The 15,147-nt window shown below is 39.0% G+C and overlaps 1 protein-coding gene across 1 annotated transcript; it reads left to right on the top strand.

Annotated features, from left to right (window-relative positions):
- The first annotated feature begins 4,559 nt into the window (after window positions 1-4,559).
- On the top strand, window positions 4,560-7,929 carry LOC113137292 (terminal nucleotidyltransferase 5A-like). Its single transcript, XM_026318839.1, has 2 exons — window positions 4,560-5,699; window positions 6,663-7,929. The coding sequence occupies exons 1-2, from the start codon at window positions 5,274-5,276 to the stop codon at window positions 7,476-7,478; spliced, it is 1,242 nt and encodes a 413-aa protein (XP_026174624.1). The 5' UTR covers window positions 4,560-5,273; the 3' UTR covers window positions 7,479-7,929.
- Window positions 7,930-15,147: the final 7,218 nt, after the last annotated feature.

Genomic DNA, 15,147 nt, shown 5'->3' with positions numbered 1-15,147 from the left:
GCACCATAGGACCTGAATGCTATGTGAGTGGTGGTGAGACCACAAAGGGGTTTTCCAGTTTCCAGTTTCTCCATGAAACTGGAAGAGTTCTGCCTGAAGAGAGAGATGAAAGTAAACCTACCAAAAAAGTCTCTTAATCTTTTGGAACTTTAGAAATCATTTAATATGGATAAACCATATTAGCCACAAAATGGTAACATTGACCAAAATTTGTAGAGTTTTAGGGAATTACACATTTTTTCTGTTTGTTTTGTTTTATATGTTTGTTTAGTGCAGAGGTTATAAACCGTTTTGGCTTGTGGCCATTTAAAACAGTGCCATGACTACTTGTGACTTTCCTCATGGGATGGATTTTTACTGAGTTTTATATGATCCTAGATTTCCTGTGTGGTAATTTGATAACACATGAGATTATTTAGCATGCTGTATACGAAAAACGTGGTGATAAGGAACACAGACAGCTAAATTTAGCAAGTCTCCATGGGTAGAAAACCACTCAAGACCCAGTGTTAGTGTTATCGTTCACATTACTTTTGGGTTATTTACCCAAACTAAAACATTAACAAAATGATGTGTGACATACACATAATGCAATCATACATATAATACATGAAGAATTAATAACAGTCAGAAATATGTTTTAGAGTGAGTTATTATAATAATCCATAATCATAACATGCTTTAGTTTGGGTAAGTAATTCTTAACCCATTGGTGTTTGGTAAAGTGTTGTGCTGGTGCTATTTGAATCCACACTGGGTCTACTTTGTTATTCTTACTGTGTATTAATGCTACATTCTGTTGCAGGAATTTAATTTGGAACAGATCCTCAAGATCAGCAATAACACTAGGCGTGCCTTACAGCACTTATTGTATCAGTTAATATCTCACTTTAAAGGCATACATTTTCAAAAAGTGTTAATTAAATTGGTTTAAATCGAGAATACAAAAGACCTGGTACTTTCGGGGCTCTCCGAGATCTCTATTCTTTATTTTGCATTAATTTTGGTTATGGGCTCTAAGTACGTGACTCATGATTGTGTGCATGTGTCTACATGGGACAGTAATCATTACAGACTATCAGTGTGGTTTTGACATCTCCAACCATGGTATCAAACAGGAAGTTGAGTCACAGATAAACTGATGTACTTCCTGTTTATTTTGTTACAACAGCTTGCTGCCCTATGTCATAAGAGGTCAGCTAAATAGAAAAGCCAGATAAAAATGTGGAAATATTGCCTTGCAAAGGCAATATGTATATGTATGAATCTCTTGGGCTGCATTTAAAAGATTGAGATGAGCGCGGCTCAGAAAGTTTTTGTAAAAATTTGTTATTATTTAATGAAATATGGCTTTGACATTCTTGGGTTTAGGCTCTTTGTATTGTATGACATTGAAACCTTTTATAAATATTTACATAGTATTACAGTATTACACAATATTTACACACACACGCAGAGAGATTGTCTGTGCGTGTGTGTGTTTGCTTTAGTAATGCACATCTGTGAACTTATGTGTGTTGTTAAATGTGGTTAGACTATTATCTTGTGCCTTGCATTTTGTGTTTATTTGATATAAACTTGGAAACAAAATCTTGCACGAGTTAACTTCAGAGACAAAGAGTTTTGTTGTACTGCAATGTTGTTATAGTTTATTGCTGTCAGTAACATGGTCACACAGAGGCAACAAGTTCTAGGAGTGCTGCACGTCTGCAAATGGGCCAGATGTTGAGAAATGAATTTCAAGTTCAATAGCAGGAACATAAAAGTCTGAAATAGCCTGCAGCTGATTCATCAGTTGTGATGAAGTTCAACAATTATTGTGGGATAAAACTATATGAGTACAATTATTTCTGGGACCCCTGTGGATTATAAGATTCTGATATTGGCAGTAGGAAGAAAGGAGGGATATCAGCAGTCTTGGTTGTAGTCGTGATATGACCCAAAGGATTAACCAGCTTTCAGCTTTTGCTTATGGTGCAGCCATTAGAAAATAGAAATATCCAGGAGGTGATTTTGCGTTGGAGGGTTAACATTTTTAATGATAGTATCTTTTTTACTTCATTCAAACAAGTTAATTTTTTTTATTTACTAATCTGAACAAAAACTGATCGTATTCCCTATTATCAATTGTGAAAGACTGACCATTCTATAACAGTAAAAAAGGAGAGAGACGTACTTGTTAGCTGGACCAAGTGAAAAGTGCATGTTGGGTCAATGTGGTATCAAAGACGGATTCTTTCTAACTAATGGAAATCCAGATGAAAGTATAAAAATAGCAGAAGGTGTTAAGAGAGTGAGGTGGGAAAGGGAAGGAGGAAGAGAGGAGGCATGTTTGGCTAACGGGCTCACTGTAATCTCTTAATGAACTTCCATGGGTAGGAATAGTGGTAAAGAGGTTGGGAATAAGAATGAGCAAAAAAAGAGGAAGTGTAGGATAGGATAGGTGAGTGAATGTGGGATTAATAATGAAAGATTTGGATGCTCAGGGAAGAAGGTGGGTAGGTGCTTTAAATATAATCAGAAAACAGGAGGCTAAAAGGACATGCTGACCTCACTGTCATGCTCACTGTCATTTCTGAGTATAAGGAAGGATGTCGGCACATAACCGCACAAACAGTACATGTATATATTGTCATGCTTACAAACAAATATAAAGCTTTCATGTGGAGATGCAAGTGCACACACACACACACACACACACAAATTTGTTTCCATATAAGGCAATCGGTGTGGCAGCCTGACAAGGGGTCTGTCTGAAATCCCCTCTCCAATCCCCTGATGTCGTCAGACACTGGAAACCAAGCCGCGTCATCCACTTGACAAGTCAGAGGTCAGGTAAGTAGCAGCTTCATGGTAAGCATCCATGGCAGTAAGCCTGACATTGAGCCATTTGGTGAATGGGGAAAGTGACTAAGTGTGACTGACCCGCAGTCTTGTAGTCTTGTGTAAACGTGCAGCAATGCTGTAGTTGCAATTGTCAGTTCTGTGGAATCTGGACATGCTGTTACAGTATTGCCTATAAACAAAGTTTAAACCTTGTGTTGCAATTTAATGTTTATGTTTGCATTATGTTTAATGCAATTTAATGCATTTAAATTTTTCCAGAAAGTGACTTCTGTTTATTGTAATGCTCCGCCTTTGAGCACTGTTTAGCCAGTGAGACTTAGATAACAAGCAATAACAAGAAGTGAAAACAGTTCCTACATACTTCAAATAAATCCCATTGGTACCAAAATCTGTTACAGTAAACCTGGCCTTATGCCATACTGTGAAATCATGCATGCATAAGCTTACGTGTGATATCTAAAATTCTTGGTGGATAAAGAGTCATCAGCATTTAGAGCAGGATTTAGATCAGATAGCTTCGTTTGTCTGTATTTGAGATATTCTAACACCAGTTTGTTTATAAAATTAGTTTGACAGTTGGGTTTCTGGTTTTGTCTTGCATTGCTTAAAAACTTCACACATATGACTCTTTATAGGCTTTTATCAGGGGTTTGTGACCTGAGCATGCAGTGCATGATCTAGATTGGTGTGAGCATGCAGAACTCCCTTCATACATGCATGTGTTTCTGTGTGAATGTGTGTGCCACTACACATACAGGGTAATCTGCAGTAAGCTGCTTTATGGGCTCGTCTGCAGTGACGCAGATGTAGGCGCCAAGCTCTGCACTGACAGATTCTCCATGACAACTAACCTGCAGAGAATATGTGGACTATACCCATCATGTTGTCAGTTTACTGTACATCTTACAGCACATATCAGAAATGTTCATCACAAACATGGACTGCAGATGGATTTTTATAAATTGTTGACTAAATAAATATGTTACGTTAGGTATCTTAGCGCATGTTTCTGCAATTTTGCTGAGTTAATAAGGAAGCTCAGACTGAAAAGATCAACACAAATGCCCAGAGGGCCAAATAATGATGGAGGGTAAAACACCCCTAGGGGGCGCTCTGTGTATAGTCATGCACCAGTTTCAACTGTGACTGGACTCCTGCCCAAAGAACCGTAATGTAAGTCGTGATTTCATTAATTTTGTATTAATAATTAATTATTTTGTCACATTTATGACGCTGTTATCAAGAATCAAATACAATACATTAACAGCTCAGTATTCATGATTGACTATGTTAAAAAAATAAACTGAATACGGACAGTGTGCAGCAACCACAGTATATGATTGTCTGCCCACAACTGAAACGCATAAAAACTTCAAAACTATATAAAATATTCGGCATCTGTTTTAAAAAAGCGTCGCAAATTTCAGGGTTTATCCACCCAGCGGTAAAAAAAAAAAAGAACAGAAGTGGATCCAAAATGGATCAGTATGGATCGATACATCGATCGATACAATCATATAGCCTATTTAAAATAGGCTATATGATGGTTTTGTCAAAAATGGTTTTGTCAATAGTCAGTGTTCAATCTGGTGCCTTTTCGCTTCTTGTAACGCCCATTCTCCAGACACGCCTCAGCCTCCGGGCTTGCAGCTACAGAAAGTAACTGTGGGAAGAGACTACAGTTGTTAATAGGTGTGGCTTTGTCATCCAAACCTACCCGCCCCAGCGCTTCACCGACGAGAAGCACACAATTTCAGCAGCAGCTGTAGCGTGGGACCTTGGTAGCGTCACGCAGTATCAGCGAGCGAAAAACTGCCAAAATGTAATGGATAAGCAGCTTTTCACCGCTTTCTGAAAGTAGGTGTACATTGGAAAAAAGTGCAGGAGACTTCAAACTGTGTTGTTGTTATTGAGCACGGACGCACAACAACAATCATCTATGCGTAAAAGTGAACCAAACAGGAGAGAAGTAAAAACTTGAGCGGTAGATGAAACGTTTTCTCAGATACGATGGATGTGCCAGTGAGCCTTTGGGACCTGAAGGAAACTTGACCCTGTGAGGAGCAATCGTTTTGATTTCATATCGGGTTTTTGGAGTTTGGTGACAGAGCCGGAGCGGAGCTGAGCGCGCAGCGGGGCAGCAGATGCTGGACAGTGACTAAGCCTTACGGCTGGACAGCTCATGAATTGAAATGGTCTGGAGAGCAGACTTTATGTAAGAAGTAGGACAGCCATAACACCGCCCAACTAGTGTTCTTTCCTTAATGCGTAGAGACGCTTTGCCGTCCAGCATCTCGTTGGTATGATAGAGTTCAGCTCTGAACGGTTTTTTTCTACATAAAGTTGCAGCTAACTGATGTCACTGCTCCAGCAGGAGTTACTGAAAAATTTTGTCGTTTACATCTTACTGTCTACCTCTAATCAACATGGACCAGACTGTTGAGTCTGCTGCAGCCGAGAGCTGCTCGGACGGAAAGAGCATCAACCTCAGCGTGCTCAACTGGGAGCAAGTGCAGCGGCTAGACACCATCCTCACTGGCTCCATACCCATCCATGGCCGATGGAGCTTTCCTACTCTCGAGGTGAAACCGCGGGATATCGTCAAGGTGGTCCGGAGCCGCATGGAGAAGAAGCGGATACGCGTCCGGGAGGTGCGCCTGAACGGCTCCGCGGCCAGCTACGTCCTTCATGAGGACAGCGGTCTGGGATGGAAAGATCTGGACTTAATATTCTGCGCCGATCTTAAAGGAGAGATGGAGTTCCAGATCGTGAAAGATATAGTTCTGGACTCTCTTCTAGACTTCTTGCCCGAGGGAGTGAATAAGGAAAAGATAACACCAGTTACTCTGAAGGTATGGGGTTGCAAATCATCTGCAATATACTGAGCATAAGGTTTGCAAAGCAGAATTGATATTTCGTCTCAAGCTTTTCCAGATTTCAGGAAAATTTGCACATGACAAGCTGCTTAGGTGGTTTGTATTTTGCAGTTAATGCACACATTTCCTGTTTGCAAAAGCTACAAATCTAACATAAAAAGCTGAGATGTAAGCCTTCAGATAGTAAAAAGGTCGGTTTCCAGTTCCAAGAGGATTCTGTATAATCCAATTGGAGTCAGATCCACATTAATCAGTTGGGCCTCAGTTACCTGGATACTGACTACTACCCAGGCTACTAATGGTCAACCAACAGATGAGATCAGCAAAACATCATGACAAACAGACCAAATCAACATTTTTATCAAATGCAAATAACATTAATGTCCAGCTGTTGACTATCTCCATAAAATACAGTCTTCTCCCAATCTTCAGTAAACCAAATCATGAAATCAGGTCTAATAACCTTTTTTCCAGAGAAATAAAACAATGTGTTGTGCAGAGATGCAGAAACTAATACTATCGTAGAGCTGTGAGAGGAATGAAAAAAAAAAAACAGCAGGAGGAGTTGGCTAACAGACACAGAGAAGGGCTCTATATAGAGGTAAAAAAAAAAAATCAGACACTCATTCTCTAAAATATCACCTAGAGTTTAAGAAAAATCTAATTCTGGCCCACTGTGGCCAAAACTGGAATTGCTCTGAGTGTGTATATTACAACATACAAATATTTTTATGATGGTGTGTTATATATGGTTATCCATGCCTGTGTAGTCAGATTCACAGCATGGATATTCATTACACTTATGTAATTTACATGTAGTAGATTGAATGTATGTACATACAAACTGTCCTAAATTTCTTGACTAGTTTTACTTCAGTCAACTGCTTTAGTCATTCTCAGTATGTGATGATACCATATTTTTCCCTTATGTGTTTTTAGGAGGCCTATGTGCAAAAGATGGTGAAGGTGTGTAATGAGTCTGATCGTTGGAGTCTCATCTCCCTCTCCAACAACCGTGGTAAAAACGTGGAGCTCAAGTTTGTCGACTCTCTTCGACGACAGTTTGAGTTCAGCGTGGACTCTTTCCAGATCCGCCTGGACTCACTTCTTCTCTTCTACGAATGCTCTGAGCACCCCATGGCTGCCGCTTTCCACCCCACAATCCATGGGGAGAGCGTCTACGGCGATTTCCCCACCGCCCTTGATCATCTGCGCAAGCGCCTCATCTGCACAAGGAGCCCTGAAGAGATTCGAGGTGGTGGCTTGCTAAAGTACTGCCACCTGCTGGTGCGGGGCTTTCGTGCAGCTTCTGACACTGAGATGAAATTGCTGCAGCGTTACATGTGTTCACGGTTCTTCATAGACTTTCCTGATGTGAGTGAGCAAAGGAGGAAGCTGGAGTCCTATCTGCAGAACCACTTTGTGGATCTGGAGGACAGGAAGTATGACTATCTGGCCACACTGTACAATGTGGTGCAGGAGAGCACGGTGTGCCTGATGGGCCACGAGAGGCGGCAGACACTCAGCCTCATTTCTTCACTGGCACTGCGTGTACTTGCTGAGCAGAATGCTATCCCCAATGCTGCCAACGTCACCTGCTTCTACCAGCCAGCTCCTTATGTCTCAGATGGCAACTTCAGCAACTATTACGTGGCACAGGTTCAGCCTGTCTACTCCTGTCCTCCCTCGCCTCCTCAGCATTACCTTCCCCCTCAGCAACACCCCATGTATGCCACCTGGTTGCCCTGTAACTAAACTTTGTATACATGCAGTTTTGTGTAACTGATGGAACTCATGCCCCCATAAAAGGGATGAAAGATTATCTTTCTATCTCTTCCTTGAGATAGAAAATTGAGGGAAACAAGAGAAGGAAGTACAGGAGACAAACTTAGACAAAGATTGCAGATAAACGATGAGAAGGGAACTGAGGACATGGAATGTGGATCACAGAAAACCTGATGGTAGGGCGCCACAACAGGAGGAGCTGAGCACACAGGGAGAGATGCCAGTGAGAGAGTCTGACCTATCAGTTTCTTTCGTTAGGGCCAAGATCGATTTGGCAGAGCACATCGCCAGTTGAGCTCAGCTTTGGAGTCATCAATAGTCGGAATATGATGATTTTCATGTGTTATGAGTTACAACTCACAGGAACTCACATTTCAAATGATGTACAATTTCCACATCCTCTTCACAGTACAAACAGAAACTCACATACAGCTATGAAGAGTAACAGAGGACACACAAGATGTGTTACAGATTTTAGTCATGGTCAAATAATGGCAACCTCTGACCTTTTCCATATGCAATTTTGTTGTGTATGTGTGTGTGTGTGTGTGTACAGGGGAAGGCAACTCCCTTTTCATATACAAAGCAAAAAGAGGAACTTAATACTGTTTACAAATCCAAAGAGCTTCATTGACACTCAAGTTTTCTGAATTCTGAGACAAAAAAGAAATAGCAAAACAGTGCATGCTTTATTTCTGTAAAGGAATTAATTTTCTTTAAGTGCCTAGATGAAGCTTAAAGGGAGGAGATATTTTTGTGATTTTTTTTTTTAATTGGAGCTGAGTTGTTCGATTTATAGTTCAAGTTGATAATGAATGTACTGAGAAACAGAAAATACTGAGTAAGAGCTCTTACACCAAGGGAGTTCTAGTATCAACTGATTTTGACAATGTTAAGTTTGAGGCCGCTCTTATCTGCTGTCCTGGTGGAGGAGCATACATCCTAATTACCAAAGAGGAAGTAACAATATAATCTCATAATCAGTAGAGAGCGAGAGGGGGAGGTGCTGGTTAGGTCAAAAATGCTGATAGAAGTAAAATAAGCAATTTTAAAATAAATGTACAAAGAAGAAAAGAGGTTTGGAAGCCAGAGAGCAAGGAATAATCTGCTCTTGTTTGTGGTACTATTGGACCAGTGTACAGCTTGGTAACTCAGAGATATTCATCACAGAAATATCTAATAATTTGAGGGGGATGAGATGCTGAAAAGTCTATATGGAACATGTAGAGGGTATACCCCAAATGCTTTTGAAGGTATTCTACTATGGCATATGCAAACTAAAATGCATACAGTATTAATTTGAAATAGACAACTCCAGCTTACTTTAAGCTGTCCTGTGGAATTTTCATGCAAGAAAACAAGAATTAAGTTCAAATTTGGTTTAACTCATCATAACACACACTGTGTATCCTCAAGGTCTAACAAGTGTTGAGTGTACTTTTGTCCTCGAGGTTTCTGAATATTGTAAATCATGCATTCTGTACATCTACCCACCAATAGGCAGAATGTAAATTGCACTTTCTGCACGTGTATGCACACTAGTGGTCAAAAACTGCACAGGGTACTGTTTAAGCTTCAAACAGGCTAAATACTGAACAGATATGCAATGTGTTTGAAATACATTTTGACAAAATGGCAACCAATTTTCTAAAAATTACACTGGAAATTTTTTATAAAATTAAAATATTCTTATTGTATCTTCTTTTATTTCTTGACCATTTTTAAAAACATTTCTTCTATGCAAAGACATTTTGACATACTGTATGCACTGTAAAGGAAAAATATCCACAGACAAGCTGTATGTTTGTCAGAGGGCTGGAGGTTGGCTTGTTTATGCAGGGATGTTAGAAGTTTACAACACAGTTAGACAACCTGCAGATACTTTATGTTCAAAGACAATGCAAGCCCACCAAACATTGGCCAATGTACAATATTTTATCTTCTTTCAAGAAAAAGGGTTGAAATTTGAGATGTGTGGAAATCTGGCTCCATAAGCAGTTGACAACTGTCAAAAACTGGTTCTCTTCTTAGCATGTACACCCAACAAGGAAGAAATAACATTAAAAATGGAGAGTACAAATGAAAACAACCATGTGGATATTTGAACAGCAATAAGACCAGTTGCCTAAGATTTTTGTGATGATCATCAATAATAACAGGTCTAAATATCCAACTTTTCAAGTGCAAGAGACTCAGCATATTATCCCACACGTTGACAGATCTCCTATTTTTTTATCAATCTCTATTTTTGTACAGTTCGTGAGTTTTTGTTTGGCTAATGTAGCAAAGCCATATCAATGAGTCTTTTTTTTGTGGTGTGTGCGCAGTTGTGTTTTCTTTTGGCTGATGAAGTGCAGATGGACACTGGCTACGCTGAGATGAAGATTTAATGTGTTCATTGTATGTGTGTATTGTGTGCTCTGAGCTGTTTCATATGGACTTCGTTGCTCTGAAGAGATTGGTTCTACATGTATGTGCGTTTTTAACTGTTGTCCTGTTTGGACATAAAAGTCATGTTCTGGTAATTGTGTTCAAGTTTACTAACTTGAGAATTAAAAGCAAAACAAGACTACAAAGAGTTAAGAGTTGTTCAGTTGTATTTTTTTATCTCTAGGATCACACAAACAAGCCATAATAACCTACATAGTGTTTCTTAGATTTTGTTTTACTTTAATGAAGCTTAGATTAGCCATGGTAAACAGCCCTTTTTAAAATTTGGTGCCCAGTCTTTGGATGACAGAGGAAAGGTCTTCATCAGGTCAATATCCTAAAGTGCCCATACAATCCCAGCAGGCAAGACTGTTGCTGCCTGCCAGTAACAGCTGAACGTGACGGATTTCCCCTCCAAGAGATGCCACAAATTAGCCTCAACAAACGTCAGTGAACGTCATCTCACTGTTTGCCAGACCTTATTAGCTGGGCGTGTATTTGCAACAGCAGGTAGATTATATATATACACAGACCTGACTACCAACAGAGCCTTGGTCTCCAGTGACACATGGTAACTGCGTAGATTGGCTTCACGTCTGCTTCATTCTAAAGCAAGGAGGCCTCAGCCTGCAGACATCTGACATTGAGAACATATATTTCATTTTGCTTACTTCTACTTTTAAATTTTTTCTCTCTTCTATATCCTTTTAACTACATTTGAATAAGATTGACATTTGACATTTACTAAAAACACTGCTCTGAAAAAAATTCCAATGTGTGCAGCTGTTATATCTCTTGCTTGGTCTGTTATCTCACTGTTTCTTGAGTATGCAGCTTTATGCTTGGTATGTTCTCTATATTTTTGCCCTCACTCATCTCCTTTCCCATCTGCATTCTTCTTGATGAATTTAAGCAGAGAAAGATGAGGAGAACAAAGCCAATGTTATCCCCTGTTAAGAGGGAGAGAGTGGGTACTAAATATAGGCCCCCCTCTCAGCCACGGTAAGGACATTAGCTCATCTGCAGAAAGCTGATTAGTCTCCCTCTATAAGCATGTGTTCAGTGCTCTGGTGTGGTTACTGCGCAGAGATTTAGGTACTACTGTACTGTAACACATACCTCCCTCATCTCCCGCTGTGTTTTAGGTCACTCTCACTGCAAAAAAAAATTTCAGTCCACTTCCTTATCAAGAGCTTAAAGGGAACTGAGAAAGAGATTTAGTGCATTGCACAACAAGGAAAAGAGTTAACCCAATAATACTGGCAGCTTAGAAAGTGTGTTTCTATGGTGCTTTAAAATAAAATAGAGTTTCAACAGGAGAGCTGAGTGGAGGAAGTGTGTCATTGTAATTTTCACAGTAACAGGTTAAGAACATAGAAATGGAAAAATGGACAGTAAAGTATTTTCCTTAGAAGAGCAACAGCAATTTGTGTGGAATGCATTAAGTAAGAAAGGAAATTTAAAGAAATAGGCATATACAAACATTATCACTTTCTTGTTGACAGGTAGGTTATTGGTAATATCCTCATACCTAGACACTATTTCTGCAGCTAGAGCCACCAGACTGTTAGCTTAGCTTTGAACAAAGACTGGTAACAGGAGCCTGGCTCTGTCTACCTTGTTTAAACTCACTAATTACCATATCATATATTTTTATCTTAAGATCTGTTGTCTTGTGGATCTTATTACCTTTGGACCAGACTAGCTGTTTGCAGTTTTTATGTTACGCTAAGCTAATATGCAGCCACATACAATATGTACTGTATGAGAGTGGTATCAGCCTTCTCATCTGTCTCTCAGCAAGAAGGCTTATGTGTATTTTCCCAAACACACATTTCTCAAACTGTGGAGTGTCTTTACTTAGTATTTTAGGACTGTACATGTGAGGCACAGAACAGTGGGAATTCCACATCTGTTTAAAAACTCAAAGCTATGGAGTGCTTTCAAATAGTAGACTTGTTTAGTAAAATACCACAGCTATGACTTTAAGAAGAGCCATCAAATAGAAATAGAAAAAAAACAAAAAAAAGACGGCTTTGTGATTTATCTGTACAAAGAAGTGCCGACAGATTTATTACAGATTTAGTTATTTCTTATACATTATATCTATCACCGCACAGTTCTGTTTTTGCTTTTCATGCATTTGAGAGAGATAGACAACTTAATAGATATGCATGTGGTACTAAAGGATCTGTGGAGGCCAAGTATTAGGAATAATATATGAGAATCATATTTAAAGTTAAAAGGTAAGTTCTTGGAGGATATGGTTTTCAAAATGAAATGTTAATCACATTTAAAGCCCACCACGAAGAAGCCTATCTAACATAAGACAGATGGTGCTTGAGTTCTGAAGGAGTTGTGGTGTGAAAAACAAGCAAGCTAAAGTGCTAAAGTGGGCCACAAAGACAGCTTAGTCAAATAAAAGACATGTTTTGTTCACGTTATTCAATATTAAGCTTAACAAGAACCATACCTTGTTCTTTAATGAAATTATTTACTTAATGCAATATTTCTTCTGTGTAAGGTACATTTGTCCAAAGACAAAGGTCAGATTGAGTCAAATCACTGTTGCTATGTTTGAGTGATTTGGGCAGAACAACAGGATATGAATAACAACAAAAGGTTGAAGAGCAGCTTGTAAAACACTGGAATTATGGGTGTGGTGATGACGAGATTTTCATTAGTTTATAAATTCACGGAAAACTTAATTTAGTTTTAGTGGTATTAAAAGCACCACGTAGCTCAGGTGAAGGTTTTAACAAAGTCAGAAAATAATACAAAAATGATCGAATAATAGAATGTTTTTTTAATTAACTAGACAAGTCAAAATGACCCAAAAGTTATATGCATAATTGCATTATAGGACCACAGAGTGATGCAGAAAGGACTTTATACTAAGTTATCTGAATTGAATTAATTAAATTGGAAGATGTGTGTCTAGATATGCAAACACACACACACACACACACACACACACACACACACACACACACACACACACACACTCACACTCACACTCACACTCACACTCACACTCACACTCACACTCACACTCACACTCAGGACCAATGTGGTTGTGTTGGAAATGAACCAGTTGGAGCAGCAGAAGGACCAAGAGTCCATCCAGCTCAGTCCAGCCAGTGTCAGAGGTCATAGAGTAAATCAAACAAAAGCAAGAAAAGACTGTGAGAAACAAGGACATGTGTGTGTGTGTGTGTGTGTGTGTTTCTGTGTGTAAGAGAGCAAAATAGATTAAGGAAAAAGAGTACGTGGGCATTTGTGTATTTGTGTTTTCTGTGTATTTGTGTTACAGGAAAACTTGAGTGGGCGTCTAGTTTTCAGTGTGATCTGTGGCAGATATTGCTTTTAGAGATTATGAATAGCAGCCATAAGCAAAACCTGATCCTGTTGATTATAAAGCAACATAGTGATAATAATTCATACTTGTATAACATCATCACAGAGAGATTCTTCCATGACATCAGATGCCAAACAACTGGCTGGAGCAATAAATCAGACTCATCCCTATCTTAAGTGTTTATGCCTGGTAGTGTAAATACTTTGGTCAGCTGGGTCTCAGCTGCTGCTGGAATACAGACTGGCTTGTTGCACAGCAGAAAACAACCACTAACAGAGAGGGAGAGAGAGAGAGAGGGAGAGACAGATTGGTCATTTCATGCACAGCATGCATGAAAATGACTGACTTGTTTTTATCAACAGAAACAGGAAGCATGATGATAGCTACAAAAATTACACGCTTTAAATTAATCTCTGTTTAGTTCTATATGATTTGAGTTTTAGTTAGTCTTTTTTAACATGTTTTAACAAGACTAAGTCTGCAGCCATGCTAGAGGTGGTGCTTTGTGCTAAGTACTAAAGTCAATATGCTCATGTGCTAACAGTGAAAATGCTAACCTGCTCATGCTAAGGTTCAGAAACTAAGGTATTAGACAAATATAGTATAGTCTGAATAAAGGGTTTATTAGTAATACATGTTTTTTTTTAATGTGTTTTATTAATGTATAATAATTAATGCTTTTTTTTCAGTTAGCCTTTAATAAGACAAGTTGCCAGCCTGTGAAAACTCCCTTTCCATGGTGTTCATACTTTCAAATTAGTAATAATGCAGCTTTAAATCTTGGCAACACATTTCTAAGATCGGTTGTAGTTCATTTATAGAATGGTAAGAATGGTACAAGTTCTTAAATTAGATTCGATTTTGAGTATATTAGCCTCAGCAATAGCAATCCTTTACCACATCAGCATTGTAACAAACTGCTGACGTCAAGCCATGAGAGGTTTGTCTCCTCTGCAGAGTAACATCTGGTACATTGCTCTGTAGCGTGCATGCACGCACACACGCACGCACGCACGCACGCACACACGCACGCACGCACGCACACACACACGCACACACACACACACACAGAGTTGTACTTCTGTTTTTGAGAGGACATTCATTGACATTTACAAATAAATACCTATTTGCAACTGTTCCCCCGCCAACCCTAAACCCTAACATTAGCCTAGTCCTAACCGTGATGTACGCACTTAATTCTAACCCTAAAAAAGTCTTAACCCTCAAACAGTTATCTGAACAAGTGAAATCCAGCCAAAATGTCCTCACTCCCATATATTTATACTCAACATAGACCCCACAAAGAAGTACAGTTAAACACACACGCACACACCAATTTAAACATGTGCCAACCTACACAATCCTACTAAAGTAGCACTTAGCTAGCACATAATCAGAGCAAGAAATGACTACATAATGGAAGCAGATGGGGCAAACCCTTAAAGTGTTGCACTGGGAATTAAAGCATCAAATGTATTACCATTTAAGCACATAGTCACTTTGAAAACATTACGGTTACAAAATACACAGAACAAGCTGCTTAAAGTGCAAAGAGTCAACAATAATACTTACTTGAAATATGTATACCAAGCCAATCGGGTTCAAATCATGGCAATTATCATCATCATTACCATAAAAGTGATATAAACAAACCTTTCTGCTGTTATCACCAGTGCAGTCAGTGCTTATCGTGACATATCATTTGTCTTGGCCTCTGAATGAGGCCATTAAAACATCACTATAGAAAACAATGTTTTTTTTGGACTATAACATGACTGTAGTGCACCAGGTCTCAAAGTGAATGTGTGTGTCTGCGCTTAATGTTTGTCAATTTATGAAAAGTACATGTTC

Source organism: Mastacembelus armatus, chromosome 24 (genome assembly GCF_900324485.2).
Source record: "Mastacembelus armatus chromosome 24, fMasArm1.2, whole genome shotgun sequence".
In the NCBI taxonomy this organism is placed as follows: Eukaryota; Metazoa; Chordata; class Actinopteri; order Synbranchiformes; family Mastacembelidae; genus Mastacembelus; species Mastacembelus armatus.
Note: the sequence above shows the minus strand (reverse complement) of the source record. Positions and strands in the feature narration are given on the sequence as shown.

What these genes read in the sequence shown, in the direction of transcription:
- LOC113137292 (XM_026318839.1), top strand. Translation starts at nt 5,274, where the DNA reads ATGGACCAGACTGTTGAGTCTGCTGCAGCCGAGAGCTGCTCGGACGGA. An exon ending in TAACACCAGTTACTCTGAAG is followed by an intron (nt 5,700 to 6,662) that starts GTATGGGGTTGC and finishes ATGTGTTTTTAG; the next exon opens with GAGGCCTATGTGCAAAAGAT.